The 21,017-nt window shown below is 31.3% G+C and overlaps 1 protein-coding gene and 1 long non-coding RNA gene across 2 annotated transcripts; both read left to right on the top strand.

The window, feature by feature from the left end:
* Window positions 1-5,623: 5,623 nt before the first annotated feature.
* On the top strand, window positions 5,624-7,670 carry LOC114411864 (transcription factor TCP14-like). Its single transcript, XM_028375587.1, has one exon. The coding sequence runs from the start codon at window positions 5,979-5,981 to the stop codon at window positions 7,227-7,229; it is 1,251 nt and encodes a 416-aa protein (XP_028231388.1). The 5' UTR covers window positions 5,624-5,978; the 3' UTR covers window positions 7,230-7,670.
* A 7,199-nt stretch (window positions 7,671-14,869) lies between these two features.
* Window positions 14,870-17,146, top strand: LOC114411865. Its single transcript, XR_003666546.1, has 3 exons — window positions 14,870-16,019; window positions 16,405-16,502; window positions 16,727-17,146. It is a non-coding gene; the product is annotated as an uncharacterized LOC114411865 (long non-coding RNA).
* Window positions 17,147-21,017: the final 3,871 nt, after the last annotated feature.

Here is a 21,017-nt window from a genome sequence, read left to right on the forward strand (position 1 = left end):
ATTAAAAATCATTTAATGATCACATAACTTTGTAGTTTAATCCTAATCATTCATGTTTGATTATATGATTTAGATTTTTTTCTCTCACTCTTTCATGCATGTCTTCCTCTCACTTTATATATATATATATATATATATATATATGAAAAAATATACATAATTTTTTAAATAATCATGTATTAACTATATTTTAATCTTGACCGTCCATATATTTATATGATCTAGATTTTTAGTTTTTATTTTTTACAATAAAAAATATTTAATTCGTTAAATATATAAAATTTATATACAAAATCTGACAAATTTATGTATAAAAATTAAATGATATTATTTATCTTAATATTTAGGCTTATTAATTTTTTTAAAAAATTATTAATTATTAATTTTATAATTAATATTTATTATATTTTTTAAAATTATATTAAAAAGTAATTCATAAAGTATAAATTAGTTTATAAATTATATAAAAAAATAGACTTAGTTTATTGATTTTTTTGCAATTAAATTGATGAAACTAAAACAAAACATTATTGTAGATTAAATTGGACAAAATTAATTCTGAAATAAGTAGGCAGATGTGGATCTATGATTAACTTTATTTTACTGCTGCTCCCATCAATTATATTTCGGTAAACAGAGTTGGCACAACATAAGAATGGGTAGATACTATCAGCTATGGGTGTTTCTGTGTACTCTCAGTCTCAGCTCCGTGAAACACCCAGATTCCAACTGTCCAAACTAAAAAGGCACTTGGCCTTGGCCAATCCCAGCACATAAGACTTCAGATGCTCACCAAATTGTTGTCAAACGTCATTGCCAACTAAGATACATATACTATATTATATGTTTTCCCTATGTCTGCATCTCAGTAGCATTATATTTGCACTGTACATTACTAATTGGATCCTATACATAGCTAAATGTATGTACCTTATTATTTTTAATTAATTGACGTCCAACTCGTGTTCATAAAATTAGCCAAATATATATCGCCAATTGTTTCATTTTTTTTCTCATAAAATATTTATGATCGTATAAAAATTCATTTATTTTTAATAAAAAAATGTCACTATTTTTTTTACTAACAATTTGGTGTTAGACTTGCCGTCATTACTGTACACTCTATCTAACTAAAACTAAATTATTAATAGGTCGTATTATACCTAAATTAAACAAAATTAGTAGGTAGTAGTTTTGCTGTTTTCCTTTTCCTACTGATAATTAAAAAAAAATAGCCAGAGGGGGAAAATATCCTTAGAAAAATTATGTGAATTACGCCGCATGCTTTGCAGCGGTTATTTTATCAATTAGGTATAATTAAAGCAGTGGAAGAATGGTGTGACGTAGAAGTTTTGGCGGGGAGAAAAGATATTTTATTTTTAGTCGTGAATTATGGTGACAAGAAAGAACTAGATAGATAGTGGAATCCAAGTCCTCCTTGAAGTGTGAATGACAGCAACCACCAAACACAAGAATGCCAATTAATTGCTCTAGCTAGTGTCACTATCCTATATCCTTCCCCATGAGTCCCTAAGGTTATAATATGCTGATTTGATTAAACTTCGGGTTAATTTCCTTTGAGTTTGATATATTGTTGGGTCGCAAGCTTCCTTCTCCAATTTATTAGGAAATCACAGTTTGGTTCCACTAGACATTGCACGAGTTTGGGTTACGACAAAGGATTAAAAGTAAATATTGACTATTTAATTTTATAAAAATGTTTTAAAGTTTAACTATATAGTTACGTCAAAGTCTTTTTAACTTAACATGCTAGCTACATTATTATATGTTGATTTTGTGGAGGGTAAGGTGTCGTTTTCAACGTGAGAAACATAAGTAGCAAGGCATGTATGTGGTAATTAGAAAGGGCAGCAACAGTTTTAATGTCTACCGGTCCACTTCTCTGCTTACGACGCAGGTCTGCGAAACCCTCGTGGATAGGACACAACATACACGTAGTACATTTTAGTCCATCGTTTTACGTAATACTAATATCCGTTTCAATTTGACAACAGGAATATTAATTTATTTATTTTATTCTTGGTTAGGGACTAAGCTAATTATTAATTATCATATATTTACTTGATGAGCTAATTCAAACAAGAATATAGGATTAATTAATTAAAGGATGAATATGGTTAACTCATCATAGTTCACTAATTATCAAGCTTAGATTAACTATCTAGTCAAAAACTTTATACACTGTATAAGATTAAGGTGTGAGAATAATATAATTAGTTGTTTCATGAGTCTCATGGGTGATATTCAGGGTCACACATGTTTTGAGATCTAAGACGAAAATATTAAATGGATCTTTTTTTTATAAAATTTTTAAAGAAACTTAGTATATTATATAAAATATCAATTTTTATATTAATCTTCTAACTTTTTTAACGGTAAAATCATTTACAATGATCATTTGTTAGATCCAAAAATCGAGAAGGAAAAAGGTAGGATACAAAATAGATATATTTGTAAAGAGAAAAGAGATAGGATGTAAAATAGATATAAAATAATTTGTTTAATTTTTTTAAATAAATAAAAAAATATACTTAAATTATTTATAATAATACTTACATCTATATTTAATATTTGTGGTCTTATTAATAAAAATAATACCAAATAATATATCATACTATAACTTAATTTATCATTTAATAATTAAAATTAATGACAAATATTTCTTTGAAAAATACAAAAAAATATTGAGATCCTAAAACATTGGAGGCCTAAGACCGTTGCCTCAGTGGCCTAATGACTTACACGGTCCTGCGGTCCTGGTGATACTTCATATTGTTTCATGTACGTAGAGAACTTTGAATTTTTTAAACATTTTTATAATATCTTTTATTTTATTTTTGTAACAAATAGTGTTTGTTTTTAAAGCATACACTGTGAAACATAAGAAAATGTTATTGAATAATTAATAAATATTAAAAAATTGAACTCAACAACTCAACCGTACTTGGAAACTTTTTTTTTTCTTTTTTGAAAGCTGCAGAAACTATTTTCTTATAAGTGTAAAACAGTAAAAAAATATTAGGAAAGAAATGAGATTTCACTTTTGAGACAACAAAATTGTAGACTGAGTGTGCATTTATATAGGGCATGCATTTTCTTTGATATAAGTTTTTTTATTTCTTATAAAGAAATCTAAGTTAAAACCTGTTATATGTTTGATTTTGACTATCGAATTTTACTATTTAGTTTAGAGTCGTTATCAAGGATTGAAGAGAGCGTTTAAAATTTTGTCAACTTGTCGGTACGTTAAAATCTTTGCCTTTCTTGGCATGTAATTTTGCGACAAGAGCTTTTACTACATGTGTGGTGTAAAAAGCTGAGGAATCTCACGTGGGCACTTTCTATTGTGTCCTAAAAATTTAGGAATTAAGTTTCGCATTTATTTGGATTTTCAGTTTCTTAAAAAAAAAAAAGAGTGGGAAAGAAAGAAAGTAGGTGGGAGGTCGATATTCAGTAATTTGAAAGAGGCCATAATAAGCATGTTATTATAGTATTTGTTATGTCTAACAAGGTTGTAAAGTGCCGCAATTAGCTTCTACTAATATATTAAAAGTAATTGTATTAATTTTTATATCCAAGAGAGAGATCGGGAGAGAAGAAAAAAATTACTCCTATATGATAAGATAGTTTAGAAAAATAAGTGTGAATAAATTGTTATAAAAGTTTTATATATGAATATATTAGTGATGACGTATTATTACGGTGCTACAATTTTTACTAAATTTTAATCGTTAACATGCTACGGGTCAAACAAAGTGGATTGCATAATGACAAATTACTGTCGTGAAAAGTAAAAAGAACGCAGCGGTTAATTGGATTTTGCGTTGAATTGTGATGCTTGTTTACTTTTGTAGCTACGTGACAATAAATTACTTGGTGATTATACGCAATGCAAAAACCAAAAATTGCCCCATTTTTTTTTTCTTTTTCTGAAAGGGAAGGTGTTGTTTGTCGTTATCCAATAGGTGCCCTTGCATGTGATAATAACTGATCAAGCAACTTCACTATTTAAGACTAACTAAAGTACTATTCAAAATTTACTCCCACACTTAAAAATTCAAAATTCAAAGTAAAAAAAAAACTGTTTCCTCATGTAACTTGCAAGAACAACTGCGAGGAAACTAAAATGGAAAAAGGAAAAGCTTGGCTACATTCCCGGAGAGCCGAGAGTTGAAGATTCACTGTCATGTTCAATAAATCAATACTTTGTTGGTGTTAGCCTCATTTGTTTCCATCATATATAAATGTCACACACAGACTTGAAGTGTCACTTTAGTTTAATTATTTATTATTTTCCCTATAGCTAGTTTAGGGATCAATGCCAAGTTCTATAACAAGAAACTATAGCCTCTTAATAAATGCAAGGAAAACGAAATTGGGTTCTATGGAAAGTTGGGTCACCTTAGCGTCAAAGGAACAGTGTCAGCCTCAACTTGAAGGGAACAAACCCCCCATCATAAAATTAAGGAGTCCTAACCAATAGAAATGATGAAATCTCTCCCATATAAACATAGTGACTGCTTGTTCTCTCTGAAACTTTACAAGGATTTAGATCCATTTCCATGTGCCACTTTGTGGTCCTAAGGCTATAGATGATAACCCGCAATAGCATATATGGGTTGAATGACAACAAAATTCCTCATGTATGTATGTTGTCCTTTTCCCTGAAATCCTTGAAAGATCTTGTGCATATTGTGGTGTTTCTAACCTCTAGCAATATTGATTCTCAATTGGAAAACGCTATTTGTTTGTTTGGGTTGGTTGGATTAGAAGTACTTAAATTGAGAAAGGAATTGATTGAGAGGAATGGTCATGTAAAGATGCCTATTAAGGCATTTGATAATAGACAACTAAGCATACCTAAAGGGCAAAAGTAATGAGTATGATACTAATTATGGATAATTCATGGGATGCTTTAAAATGAGTTGCAAGACCCAGGCTAGGGTACAAGATGGGGTTTGTAAGCATTAGATGGAATGATAAGTGTTAATGATGATAACAAAGGGATGCAATTGATGTGAAACAAAGGAAAACAAAAAACATAAGCTCACTCTAATTAGGCCCATAGGAAAGGCAAAGGGTGGATTGAGGAATCCCGAAGTTCCCCAGCAAAGGTGCAGAACAAAAGGCAAAGGCCAAAGGCAAAACGAAATGATTACTTGAATGAGACGGGACCCGCTCCATAATCTTTCCTTTCAAGGTCTTTCAATTTTTTGACTTGGGATCGGGTCCCACTTCGGCCACCATTGTCTTTATGGATTGAATGATAAAAAGAGCTCCTCACGTGGAGTCTGAACCAAAGAGCCTGTCCAACCACAATAAAAAGCCAACTCCTTACTGCTCTCTCTTCCATCACAAAAAATTATACACACCATAAAAATAAAATATAAAATCCCTGATTTTTCCACTTCCAGTCCAACCTATAGCTTATCATATGTAACTAAAATGATTAATTGATTTAAAACCATATATAAGAAATATAAAATCAACACAATACAATACAAATCCACTTATAATTAAAAAGCTCATCAACAGAAGAAGAGGAAGAAAGAAGCAATTTCTTTTGCTGAAAAAAATCATGCTTTTTAAAGCTCACCCATATAATTCCCACTCATTATCTTAGTTGCTTAAAGCTCTTGCCCTCCCACCTCTCCCTTATCTCCTCTCTTCCTCTCTCTTTCTCTCCTAAACCCCATCAATTTCAAAGCAAATTCCTTCCCTTACACAAAACAAATTAAATAACTACACACACATCCCCTCCTCTCTTATAAACGAGAAAGACCCACCACACAGATTAAACTACAAACTCAGTACAATTCACAACCTGTCTCATAAAAAAAAACGATCTCTCTTTATCTCACACACAAAAACACAAACATACTCAAACATACACACACACACAACTCACTCACTCACACACCACCACCAAATTTTATTTTCTTCCTCTCCATGCGATCATGGAGGAAGACGACGATCTCCACCACCATCACCACCGTCAGAACAACTTCCCATTCCAGCTACTTGAGAAGAAAGAAGACCAAGAAACCGCCTCATGCTCCACCTCCTCCCTTTATCCTTCCCTAGCAATCTCCGCGGAACCGAGCACGTCCAATTCCACCCGATCCAACCAGCTCGCCGTGGCGGCTGCGGCGGAGGCTCCTAACAGCAAAAAGCCTCCGCCGAAGCGCACCTCGACCAAGGACCGGCACACGAAGGTGGACGGGCGCGGGCGGCGCATCCGAATGCCGGCCCTCTGCGCCGCCCGCGTCTTCCAGCTCACCCGCGAACTGGGCCACAAGTCGGACGGCGAAACCATCGAGTGGCTCCTCCAGCAGGCGGAGCCTGCTGTGATCGCCGCCACCGGCACCGGCACCATCCCCGCCAACTTCACCTCCCTGAACATCTCCCTACGCAGTTCCGGCTCCTCCATGTCCGTCCCCTCCCAGCTCCGATCCTCCTACTTCAACCCCAATTTCTCCCTCCAACAACATCAACGTAGAACCTTCTTCCCCGGCATAGCCTTTTCCTCCGACAATACCAACAACAACACATCAACACTTCTCAATTTCCAATCCAACACCCTCAACACCACCATGCTGCAGCAGCAGGCCAAGCCGGAGCTTAGCGACGGCGGCGTGCCATCTTCCTTAGACATTTCAGACACAAACACAGAAGACACAACAACAACAACAACAACAACAACAAACCTAAGCCGCAAGAGAAGACCAGCAACTACAGAACAAGACCTATCCTCCAGCACGCAGCAGCACCAAATGGGTAGCTATCTCCTACAATCAAGTGCAGGCGCTATTCCAGCGAGCCACGCCGCCAACATATGGATGGTGGCCAATTCAAACTCGAATCAGGTCATGAGTGGCGATCCCATATGGACCTTCCCACCGGTTAACAACAGTGCTTTGTATCGAGGCACCATGTCTAGCGGCTTGCATTTCATGAATTTTCCTACGCCCGTGGCGTTGTTGCCGAGTCAGCAACTAGGGTCTTCTGGGAATATTGGTGCTGTTGGTGGAAGCAGTCATAATAATCACAATAATAATATCAATGAAGGGCATTTGAGTATGCTTGCGGGGCTTAGTCCTTATCGACCTGTTATTGGCGTTTCGGAATCTCAGGCGAGTGGCTCGCAATCGCATCGTGGAAGTGGCACCGATGATCGACATGATAATAGCTCCAGTCACCACTCCTAGAGAGGACATGTGATGTCATCATCACCGTCAATCCTTCTTCTTCTTCTTACATGTTGTGTAGTTTGATTGATGATGAAGGATCTGTTTAGCACACGTGAGGTTTGGTTGATCTTCGAAATTCAGTTTTATTTATTCCCAAAATTATTTTTTTGGTGTGATTAAATATAAGGAAGGAGAATAGTTTTTTTTAGGGTTTGCCAGATGACACCATTTAACAATTGGGTATTTGGCCGCCTGCTTCTTCTTTTCTTTTCTTTTCTTTTCTTTTTTTGGCTAAAAAATGTCTTCTTTGAGTTATTTCACTACACGATATCTTATCATCATTGATTGTTTGTGGAAGTTTTATTTTCTTTTTATTTTTTTCTTCTCCTGCCTTTTTGATTAATTGCTTTGTAATTTTATGCTTTTTCATGTTAAAGAGAAGAAAACGAGTCGCTTCCATTCCATGACCTTTGCTAAGTTCCCTACCTAACAGGCATTTGGGTTTTTTTTTTCTCCTTCTCTCTCTGGGCCACAGAGCTAGCTCGTGTGGTAAAAGGGATAAAACAGTGTTACCACAAGACTAATGTAAAAAAAAATGGTTGTGGTAGTGTTATAGTAGTATTAAAATTACATTGCTTTTTGATCATTCTGATGGATTCTAAATCTCTGCCATGAATCTCGAGGTTTACTGCATCAATGATTAAGATTTTTGAGAGAGATGAGGGTAATAGGACGGTGGGGTCAAAACCTTATCGGTTCCAGGTGTTGGCTCAGGTGGTGGGGTCCGGCTGCTGGTTATTGCCCAAACCAATGTACAATGTCACTGACAAACAGGTGGATCATTCTCCATCTTCTGTTTTCTTTTTCCTTTTCAAATTTTTTCTTTTAGCCCTTTTAAATGGAGCAGTTGCTGGCATCACAGAAAGATCCATGGTGAGTCTTAATGACCCTACTAGGATATGCCCCACCATTCCATCAAATAGGACATATGTTGGGCCATGCCAGTATTCAATGCATGATTGGGTCTCTGCCCACCAAAGAGAAAACGTGGAATCTCCAGTTTCATGCCCTTCCCCTTCTTAATTACTGCCTCTCTTCAAAACCCTTTTCTTTTCACAAGACTTAGTCCTAAACTCCTACTACTACTACAACTCTCGCCAAATGGGTCTCCCTCCAAGTGTGTTTATAACCACCTATTGTAAAATCATTTTTTTAATCCGTGAAATCTTAGTTATGAGTTTTTTTAAATATTTAGATGAAAAAATTTATTTCATATACTTATCATATTCAACTTATACAAAATTATCTTTAATAAAAAAAACACCTATGAATTAGATAAAAAAAATTATTAATTTTTATTAAAATGTTAGAAAAAAATTCAAATCTATAACTTCTTCATCTTCCTTCTCTTTCAACTATCCGATCAACCTAATAAATCCTAAGGTAATGTAAAAGTATAAGTACATAGAAGTTAAATTCTATTTTTTTATTTTTTGACTTTTTTTAAATATTAGTTATTGTTGTGTGCTTTGGAATCTAATAATATATCCCTTCGCTAAAATAATAAGGAGCATATATGCTATGTTGATGCAATTATAAATTGGTAGGGAAGGGGAAAGCGATCGAGATTAATTAGGATATTCCCTCCAATATAAATTATGTTCTGCACAATGGGATTCGAAGCCAACTTTATTTATGGAGCTAGATCATGTCAATAACACTTGTGTAAAGCAGCCATATGGAAATACATATGTGCTTCTTAAATCATAATCAGGGAAGCCCACAATCTGATTAACATAATCTGCTACTTGATGAGAAATGGTCAATGGAATAAGGTACACCTTGGTGAGGTTCCAATTATGGGCATAAAACAGTAAGCTGATAATGACACTGCTAGCTAAGATCGATGGTTCCCACCTAGCTAGTGCTAGCTAGGGCTGTAAAAGCAAATCATAAGCCAGATCTGACTGAAATAGCTATAGCTAGCGTTTCTCGTACTACCACTTGGCCTTACAAGTATATATAAATCTAATGCAATACCAAAGTCTTGTACGTATCTTCGTCTATAATGGAGATCATAAAGTTTTTTCTAATGAAAATAACACGAAGATTATTATTCCCATATTCTGAATACAAGATAATTGATGTAATATTTTGATTTGCACGCAGTAGAATTTAATTCTGATGCATGCACATGTGTGCTGCGACGTAACTAATGTTTTTGTATTAAAGGAACTGGCTGAAAGATTGCTGTTCCTTTCAGTTAAGACAGACGCCATGCATTTACAGCCTCGATATTTCCGGTGTTAAATTCCAATAATCACAGAGTTAAATAAGGGTCCTTCATATTGGCCATGCTTTGCAGTTTTCTGTTGGAATTGCATTAGATAAGTCCATATATATAGGGTTTTCCTTGTAATTCTTTATTCATGCATAAACATAATAGGATAATACATATAGACATAATATTTTTAAAAATTTAATAATAATAATAATAATTAATTATTATTATTATTATTATTATTATTATTATTATTATATATTTTAAGTTTGTTTTAGTTGTGCAAGAAAAAAAACATTTTTTTATTACACTTTTCTATAACACCGAAAAATTAACCTTCTTTTTTCCAGAGCAAATATTCCTTTTAATCGCTCAAATTGTAAGTATTGGATATTTTAATTCATTTGTTTTTATAAAATCATCACTTTATTTCTTAATTTTATAAAAAATTATTTTACTTTTCACAAACATTTTGTACTACAAAAGATTAAAGTAAAAAAATATTTTTACCAAGCTACAGATTAAAATCAAGATTCTATAAAATTAGGAATTAAAATAATACATTTACAATTTTAAAGACTAAAAAGTTGAGTAAACAAAAATTTATTTATTTATTTTTATTTTGTTGTCTTCTTAATTTTTGTAATGAAAAGAAGTATAAAACGAAATTAATACCGACTAAATATTGTTCTTGTTATTGTAAGTGTTTAATTATGAAAGGAAAAAAAAAAAGAGGTAAATGTTTATAACCTAGGAAAAGTTTGGTGCATACCAAACTCTATTCAAAACCTAGATAGGAAAAAGTTTTGGTTACAACCTAGATAGGAAATATAAGTATATAAATTAAATAATATAATAAAAAAAGCGATAGAAAATATGTTTTTATGTTCTATAAAATAATGTACCACTTATCTATTCATTAAAATAACTTACTGCTGTGTAAAGGATAAATTATGTATCTAAAAGTTTTGGCCTCATTTTTGTTGATAAAAATCGGTATATTGAATCTGTGAGTTGAATATGTTGTTGCACTAGTCATTATGGAGTGTTGAATATGTTGCATTCTATTGGTCAGTATTTTGATTTTGATCTGGTTTTGAGATATTGTCTCTTGAGTTCATTTTTTTCCTCTAAAATTTGTTAAAGTGAGTCATTAAAAAAATAAATTTTTACCATAAAAGAATTGGTTCTTTAGGAGTCTTCCGTAAGAACGGTTCTTACACAGTGAAGAACCTGTGTTCCACTAATGTGGTTGTTCTTCCGAAGAACAATTCTTGCACATAAGAATATTAATTTCTTGTAATAAATTTTAATTAATTACTAGGTCTTTAGTTGGGCTGGTATACTAGTTTACCAAATATGTACAAGAGAATTAAAAAAGAATAAATTCTAAATTTCATCCTTGTATTTTTTTGTAGTTCCAATATTTGGAGGAGGGAACGGTACTTCATTCTTAAGCAAGGAATACCTTCAAGATCAAATAATATTTATAGAGGTACTTACACTTATCTCATTCCAAAGAGATGAATGGTGACTTGAACTTGCAACAGATGTAAAAGCCTATTGGTCTACTTGACCAAATTTTTGGACTTATCCTTAAAGTATTACTCTCTCTCCTAAATGGTCTCTAAATTAAAGTAATTAAGAAATTTACATAAATAATCCCAAGCTTTATAAATCATAATAAAATCTTTTTGTTGAAAACTTCATCAAATTAATTGCAGGATATAATTTTAGTAAACTATACCGACTAAAAACTGAGCCCATGCATATTCAAGAGGAATATTTACATAATTTTATTATTTTAGAGACTACATAAGAAAGTGTGTAATACTTAAAAGAACTAAAATATTAGTTTATTCAATGAAGAAGGTATTAATAATAACTAGCTATTAAGATAACCGAACAATTTAAATTTATAAGCAAATGATTAATTTGTTATATATCAGTGTTTTAATTATGGATCTTACTTTTTAATTGGCATCCATTGCAGTATCAGTTTCAAATATCACTATTTTTTTGGTTGCAATAATTAAGTATTAAAGTAGTCAAACATTGCAAGAAGAGCATTGTAAAAAATGAGAGATAGGAAGATGGAAAGAAAAAGAAAGTGTAAAATAAAATAGGATGCTTTGAGATATTAAAACAATAATACTATAAAAAAAATAAAAAAATTGTATGATACTTTTTGGTGAATAAAAAAATTATATAAATAATATAATTCTCTAAACATTGGTTAAAAAAAAAAACTCCTTAAACATTACCTTTACATTCCTAGCCCAGCCCATTCCACCTTACACTTTAAACCCCCAAAGTAACATACAATTATTAGAGAAGATCATAATGCACTAAGCCGAAAATTCTACTACAATTTGAGTGCTAAACAGAGAATAGGAATTGTGATAATTCAGAACTATACATTGCGCCTGCTGCACTGTTGTGCTTCCAAACAAATCCTGAGATACTCGAGTTAAACGGGTATCTCACTATTATTGTGACACCATATGCTACTGATAGAGATCCGTATCTCCTTCTCGATCCTAAAGCCAAGTAACCACAATTATTAGCATGAAGCCGTATATATCCCCCATTTGAATTCAAATGTCACAATATATATACCAATTGATTAAATTAAAGCTAGACATAATTTAATTTGTTATTATTTTGTCATATGTTAGTTTATTTGTCAAAAAAAACACAAGGTAATTGTACTAATTAAAATGTTGGCTTACCTTGAGTGGAAAATACGGGGAGGGTCGTACCACATGGTTGCTGACATGGATCTGAATCTAATAAGCGACACCGTACAGATAGGCACAGGATTGGTCCCCCATACCATACCATAGGTAAATGAAATCTTATACCCCAAAAATATTAGAGCAGCTAGGGCAGCAATTTCTGTAAAATTGTGAACAAGTCGGCTAGATTTTGGGCACAAAAAAAGTGGGTGCCAAGTTATATACCTGCTAAGAAGCAACAGAATCTATATATTTGGCCCATAATATCCCTAATTCCTTTGTTTGGGCCCAGAAAATCTCGTAATCTTGGCCTTGGTTTCTCCGAAGCACCACCATGTGCTTCCCTACTGGCGTTTAGCCTACAGGTTGGTGGTTACTAGTTACGACATAAAAAGTAATTAGAGGTGTAGAGTGTAGACCCACCACCATCACGTCCACTCAATTTTTGTGTGTGCACTTTTTATCAACATGTTGGGTAGGAAAGATAAATTAATTTGCCCATTTCCATTTATTGCTTTGGCTGCATTTAGATTTTAGTGGGAAATCAACATGGCTCCCCAATTCAAATCCGCATGATTTACTATTTACCAGGCGATTGCTTAATTAACTCGAATTTATATCTGGCCAAGGATAGACCAAGATTCCCAGGAAAGTACGGTAAACAAAACATTAAAAGTTCATTAAAAAAAAAAACTATGGTCTACTCAAGCAATATGAAATCATAAAGTATATCATAAATTGCAATAACTGTCGGCAGATAAATGCTCCTCGATAATTAAGCATGTGTGTGTGTTCTTTACTCCACTCCACTCCCTTATTTAATTCCTCTCGTTTTATTTCACGCTATGACAATTTTTTTTTTTCATTTTGATTGTAAGTTTATAATATTACTGACATATTAAATATTTTTTACTTATATCCTTAACCATTTATTATAGGGTGAAAAAATAAAAATAAAAAGTATAAATGAGGGATAATCTAGTTAATATAAAAGATACTAAGATATATACCAAAAAGTTTACATGATTTTATAAAATTTTAAAACATTAATCATACTTCTTAATTCCTGTGTCAAAATATTAAACTTCAAACAAAAATGAGATAAAGGGAGTATATGATACTACTATATCCATTGAGGATTTCAATAATTTGAGTATAAATCCGTCTCAAAAAAATAATTTGAGTATAAATCATTAAAGGGCAACGTATAAATTTAGAAATAAAAATGACAGGGGCATATGTAGAGGCATATAGCTAGGTAAATGACTGAAAGCTTTCTGTTAATTCTTTGGCAGTAGAAAGCTAGCTTAATTAATTAATTGGTATTTTGACGGGAAAAAAAATAATTAATTGGTTATGCATCCAAAATTATAAGGAAGGAATAAAAAGAGAATACTATATGTTTCGATTCCAAAGTCTCATTTTCTGATGTTAGATTATTTATAAAACAATATTTGGAAACTCAAGTGCTACAAGTCTATATGTTCATATTCATTTATTCCTTTGATAAGCAATTCATGAAAACAAAAGCGAGGAGGCTGGGTCATTAGCTACGCTAGTTCTGTGTTATGGCCTATGGGACGCAACAAGCCAAGAATATGTGCATTATCTATGTTATACATCTGTGTTTAAGAAACCTGAGGTACTCTTCCTAATCATTAAGGAGAAGCTGAAAATTAAAATGCTCAGCTAGTAAACCTTATTTGAAGCTATAGTTAATAACTAACCTCTAGACCACTAATGTAACGCCGTACGTGTCTCTCACTCTCTCTCTTTCTCCCTCTTTATATATATATATATATATATATATATATATATATATATATATATATATATATATATATATATATATATATATATATATATATATATAGTGACAAGTGATAGTTTAGGAGGTACAATAATGCAAAAAATGCAGTTGCCCAAACACGGTGAGTCACATCCCTCACATGTAATGTTGGTGATCAGTAAGAGGATTTTGTCCTAGCTGTTGGCCTGGTGCACCTATAGCATGTGGACTCTAAAATGGCAAACAATTAAGCATCTAGTTTGTTTGACTCTCTTTCTATTTAGCTGTATGCTGTGTGTGTAGTTTTAGTTTTATTTCTAGCTAGCTCAGCTATTGTCAATTGTAGATTAAAGATGGATCAGTTATTTTGGGAAGACACAAAATTTAAAATTATATATAGATCGTAGCATGTTTATGATAGATACTCATAGTATGCTATATTGGATGAAATGTGAAATAAATAATGATGTGTAAGTACGTACCATATATTTTGGCTTGACTAATTGGGTAAAGGACATTGTGGTATCCTGACCTAACTCTCATATTGAATAGACGGAAGGTACAAATAACTGATGCCTCAAATCCTACAAGTGATGATGGACTGAGAATAAGACAATGGTATATACAATAATCACCCAAAGATGATTATTAGTTAGCAGGTCTTTAGATGTATTATTCTGCAAATTAAACAAGTCAATGTCAGAATTTTCTGTCCCCAAAGGCTCGTACTTAACTAAATAAGTCCACCACTTTTGTGTAAAAAACAAAAGAAAGAAAGAAAGGTCCTCTATTTGTCGCACTCAATTTTGATTTATTGCTGCTTCCTTTATCTGATGTAGGTTGATCATCTCTGGAAAATTCTTTTATTGATATATTCAGAGCTAGTGTTACTTTGGCATTTGAAAGCTATAAGTAGGGAACATCCTATTGAGATCATAAGGGAGAGGAAATTGAAGAAACTAGGACAAATGTGTGTCTCACTTTCAAAATGAGCCTTGCTAGCTAGAGGTCCGGCCCTGCTTCCAGGAAACATCAAAGGAGGAGATTTCAAAATTTTTAACCACATTATTGCATAAATTTCCTTAAGAGATTCAGTCTAAATGATATATGTTCATAGCCTCATCACTCATGTATAGCATGACATTGTACTGAAGGATAATGCATTTATTGCTTGGTAGATCAAATTACCCTTACAGTACTTTCTTCGTCTTTTTTTTATTTGTTGAAGTTGTTGACAGCAAGGTCCAACTACCTATTTAGTCATTTGTTTGTGAGTTTTATGTTATGATCATAATCTGTTAGTTATTTTCACTGGTGACTTCATGGTTGAAATTAATTGGTATATTATATTATATTACAAACAAATATATTTTTTTTATCTATAATTTTCCATTCATAAGAACAATGCCAATAATATGCTCAATTTTATGCTACAAGTTTCCTAATATTAGACATTTTGATTTTTTTTTCGTTTTAAATTTCCCAGTTTACCTTTATAAAGCATGATTCATCATATCATATATGATATATCTTCTCCTTCACAAGTCTTTCTTTATCAATTATCATGCTATCTTTTTATATATGTGGTTTGTGTGATACAGGAAAGCTTAAGATATTTTTAATCCATACTTTGGAAAAGATGATGAGGTGTAGTTGGACCATCTTATAGCTTGATAATGACAACAGAATTTGGATTCTTTAACTGTTCTTTATGTTTGAACACATTGAGTTGCTTCAACCTTCAAACGGGTCTTGTTTCAGTGTGATGATTAGCAATCTGTACTATTTTAGCACTCATGTTGTACCAGTATCTTCCACCAAAGAAGACACAACGTCTTCGTTTCTCCCTGGAAGTGATCTGACCTAAACCATCATCATCATGAATTCATGATCATCATCTTTTTGCAGATAGAATATGAAGCATCTTATGAGCAAGCTGTGGCTGGGAACATGCACACACACTCTTGACTCTACAGTCTACACCTTGAAATTAGTAAAGGGTAACTTTGATTCCAACTTTGGTGCCTTCTAGCCTATATTGCTGGTATAGCAGGATAATTTCCATAAGCTATGGTCTTGTGTTTCTTGTCTCCTTTCTCTTGTCTTGACACATGTGTTGTAGAATATGAGTTGCATTTGCACATGTGAGACGTGATTTCTTTCCTTGATGTTAACCCTTCCTTCCTTTTTCTCCCCAAGTTCTTGCACACTCATAAAGCAGTGTGATTGTGATATGCTCTGATGTCTAGTGAAAAATTTAGAAGCTTGACCGACACAAAAAAAAAGAGCTATTTTTGGCCACTGGTTACTAAATGTTCTAAATTACAACAAAAGTTTAAGATATCTATAGCATTTTTAATTGTATGATTTATTCTGTTTATACAGGTTTGCTGATGCTAGAATTTGGCTTATTTATTTTCACCATATATGAGAATGAAATAACGACACGGCAAAGCTCAATTAATCATTATTCATGCTTTCAGGTATAACCTTTTGCTAGTTACTTGGTGAATTTATTTGTGAACCTTTTTTTTTTGTTGTTTATGTTGATGATTAGGGTCACATTTGGTTGGTTATTTTCTAAGCATCTCAACCAATTATTTTATCTCCGAACTTTGAATCTATGCCGTTTCTATAATTATTGTATCTGTGTTAGAATTTCAGACAACACCCACAAGCCTAGACTAATGATTAAATACTTTTATAGGTCAACTCTGGGACAGTTCCCACAAAGGCACACACCATGATGCTGACTTAAGAACTCCCTCCACATGCACCACAAAAGCAACTTGTAAGCGCCACTTGAATACTCAAATCTGTTTAGTGTGTCAATACAGTAAAATTGTATTACCTATGACTAGTAAATTGTAAAGTTACACAAAGTTATTAAAACATTTCGTTCTTCATTTATCAACTCAGATCAGAAGTCTCACGAGAGACTCTCTGAAATACTATATCCAGCATATGGCTGCAAGAATATGTGCTATTCTCTTCAGAATTCTTAATTTTTAAAGCACATGGCTCTCTAAGCTCCAATCTTGTAATTTTCCTTAATTGGTAATCTGAAACCATGCAGCCATGTAAGGCACTTTGCTCCGCTTTGGGGCTTCTGCTGATCTTCCATATTTTCTGAGGTGTGATGCTGCAATTTTTCACACATCTTTTGCACAGCTTTTTGGTCCACTTTTACCGTCAGCTGCAATATACACCTATGAAGGTTTTTTTATTTTATTTTTTTTATGCACCATCTGTTAAGGGTTTATTAACATATATTATATATTCATTTTCTCAATCATCTCACTTTTATCCCATTTTTTTCTTATCTATCACTTCATTAAAAAATATTTCATTCATTTATTACATCTAACATTTTCTCTCTTGCTTTATTTTTATTTTTATTTTCTGTTTTTTTCTCTTTTTTCATACACCCAAAAAATGAGATATATTATCAACATTTTCCTAATGTAAATTTGCTAATAATATTCTTGAGTTGGGTGCTGATAGAAATCAACTCCTGTTTAAATCTACTATTGATACTGATTTGGGCATCAGCACGTTTGTCTGTTACCTGCAGTCAGACACTTAACAGTTGTTAATGTCATAGCTAGGGTGGACCAAGCCTTTTCAAAGCATCCCTCTACCTCAAAAGCCTCTTTTGTAACAAGACTTGTTAAATAAAGTTTACAAACATATTTTTAAATAAGTTAATAAATTTGTCATATTTTTATAAGTTGGAAGCATTTTTAGAATGATGTAAATAAAATCATTTTAACTGAATAGACTTTTCAAACAGTATTGACTTAACTTCTTTAACCAATAAGCTTGATTTATATTAATGTGAACTAAGTTATAATCCTTGCATGAGCAATTGGAGTTATTTTCACTCTTTTCTAGCAGGCGAAGAAGTTAATTAGGGTAAATACTTTTTTTTGGCTTTTTAAAGTAGGAAAAGATATAAAATTTAAATTTAATCTGCTAACTTAAGAAGAGCATAACAAATTGATTTTGTCAATAATTTATAAAATTAATTTTTTTATTAAGTTATAAAGTTTAATCATAAATTTGATAATAAATTATATTTTTTAAGGATTAATTTGAAGTTATCTGTAAAGTTAATTTATCACACTTTACATATTATTTGACTTTTTATGAATTAATTTTTCTTAACATCATACTTTCATGGGCCAAAGTATATATTTTCCCTAGAAAATTTAATTAATTGGCGTTAAAACAGTCAACTGTAAAAGGAAAATAGATGCGTGTCAAACATGAACGTGGAGAGAAATCAGAGCATCATGGGTTCCCATGGGTGGTTGCCACACGCATGGGAAAAACCGTAAAGCTTTGATCTGATGTATCAGTGTGGAGGCCACAGGCTTTTGTTTTCTATAAAAAAATTCAGAACAGTTATGGATCTGCCTTGCACAATTGTCCAACGCTGCAGAACATGAAAGGTGAATCAATATTTTTAGGAAAAGATATCTTTTTGTTTCATGTATTTTTTTACTTAATTTTTTTGGTCTCCAAATGAATTTAGCCTTTTAACTTTTAAAAAATATATAAATTTAGTTAATCTTCCAACTTAACAACTATAAACTACCACTAAATATTTTTCTTTGTACTCAATTATAAGTAAAAAGAATTTTTTTTAATTCAGATATTAGCAAATTTAACTATATGCATTCATCCTATTTAATAATATTATTTTAAAATATTTTTCAATACTATTTTTTATTCTTGATGTCAAATTCTAATGAAGGATATTTTAAGAAAAATTTTATTTATTAAATGTAATTAATATAACTAAATGATATTAATTAACATTTTAATTAGCACAAAAGTAATTAAATTTAGCTTATATTTGAATGCAGGGGAAGTAAGCTTGAAAAGGAAATAAGTTCATATATTTTTAAAATTTGAAAAAATAACTTCATTCATTTGAAAGTACATAGGCCAAAATGAAATCTAAGTGAAAGAATATAGACTAAAAATACATTTTTTTCTTTTTTATAGAAAAAATATATATTTTTATGAATTAATATTATGGGGGAGAATTAAAATTAGATTTTTTGAAATTTATGATTTATTTTTTATAATTTCAATAATTATAAATTAAGTATTTCTGTTAAAATATTGTTTGTTTTTAATGATAGGATAAATTCAAGAACTACAATTAAAAAAAAAAGTATATGGGCTCAAAATATCCCAGATATCCTTCTCCAAAATGTTCCTAGGTAGTGTTATGGTGTTTTTGTTTTTGGGCCTATGGCCCTCCTCAATACACAAAAAAAAAAAAAGAAATAAACCATACTGTTAAAGTGTCCTTGTAATTTTTGAGGATATATTAACTTAATTAGAAATTCTTTTAAATCCTAAAAATCTAATGGTAGTACTAAATATTTAAAATACAGAAAAATAGTTTCAAAACTTTTAATAATACAAGGACCTGAGATTAATTGAACGAATTATATATTTGTTATTCATACATAAAGAGAAAATGTATAATAAAAAATGTCTGAATAAATATAAGTAAACTTAGATGCATGAAGTTTTATTTTCTTTTTTTGATAAATACATGCATGAAATTACTACATTATTGCTGCATATGTAAAATTGTATACTGTATAATTTTTTGTGCAGTATATAGATTTTGTCTTGCAAGTCACAACAAACGGAAGAGATGAGAGAGATCGATGTTATTTACATAATTTTTATTCTCAGTTATACTATAATTGTTCTTTTAATTCAAGCGATCACATTTATTGCCAAATTCAAATGTTCATCAACAATAGTTAGATAACTAAAGATCTTTAAATTTTGCCAATCAAATAAGGACCTAATGGAAGATGATTCGGATGATAAATTATAAAATTTGCATTATTTCAATGCTGTGATTAATTATAAAATTGAGTTGCTATTTGCTAGATAGGAATACATAACCATGACAAGTGAGTAGTTGGTAATCAAATTAAAATATTACGTGCATGAGCATGATGATGGCTGCGAGCAAGTAAAGCAATTTGAGTCTCCCAACGTTTTTGCCTTTTTGGTTTGCTTAAACTCAAAGTTAAAATAAATTACTTTATTTTTTCGTTCTACACATTTAATAATTCTTTGTTAAGAAATTTTAATAAATAATATTTATAAATTCTAAAAAAAAAATATGTGAATGATGTGATGACATATACAAAATTAAAAGAAAAAAGTATGTAAACAAACGAGAAAAATAAACAGGAAAATTATGAAAATGAACAAAAAGAAATTAAAGGAAAAATTACTCAAATGAGCAACAAAAAATTTAAATGAATAATAAAATGAACAAAAGGAAATTGTAAAAGTGAGTAAAAAAAGTATAAAAATATATAAACGGGCAAAACGATAGTAGGAAAAATTAATAAGCAGCGTAAAAATCAAACAATTGGGAGAGAAAAAATATTCAAAATGAGTAGAAAAACATGTAAATGAATGAGAAAAGATTAAAAAAAAAACGCAAATGGATAGAAAAAAGGACTTAAAAAATATTTCAAATCATTGAGACAGAGAAAAAGCAATACAAATAGGTAGAAAATAAATAGTGAAAATGGATGGAAAAAAGGTTCAAATTAATTATTTTAAGTTGTAATTATTTTAAATTAGTTATTTTATTTATGTGTAGTGTTATGTCAAAATATTGACGAAACACTAATATCTTTTTTAAAAAATAATCAAAATAAAATTTTAAAAAGCATAAAAGATGAAAATAAAAAATTTAAACTTAATATATCAAAAGCCGAGTATTATCATCACATTCTTTATACTATATAATTCATTGAAAACTATATAATTAATAGAAAAAAAATTATTAATTAGGACGTATGATCTACAAAATTTAATTTTATGTTTAAATTTTAAAAAAGAATAAAAATGCAAAAGTATATCAGTGAATGTGTCTATAAAAATATTGAATGGATGGAAAGTTAGAATTTAGGGTTGATAAAAAGACCTAAAAAGAAAAAGAT

Source organism: Glycine soja, chromosome 5 (genome assembly GCF_004193775.1).
Source record: "Glycine soja cultivar W05 chromosome 5, ASM419377v2, whole genome shotgun sequence".
Classification (NCBI taxonomy): domain Eukaryota; kingdom Viridiplantae; phylum Streptophyta; class Magnoliopsida; order Fabales; family Fabaceae; genus Glycine; species Glycine soja.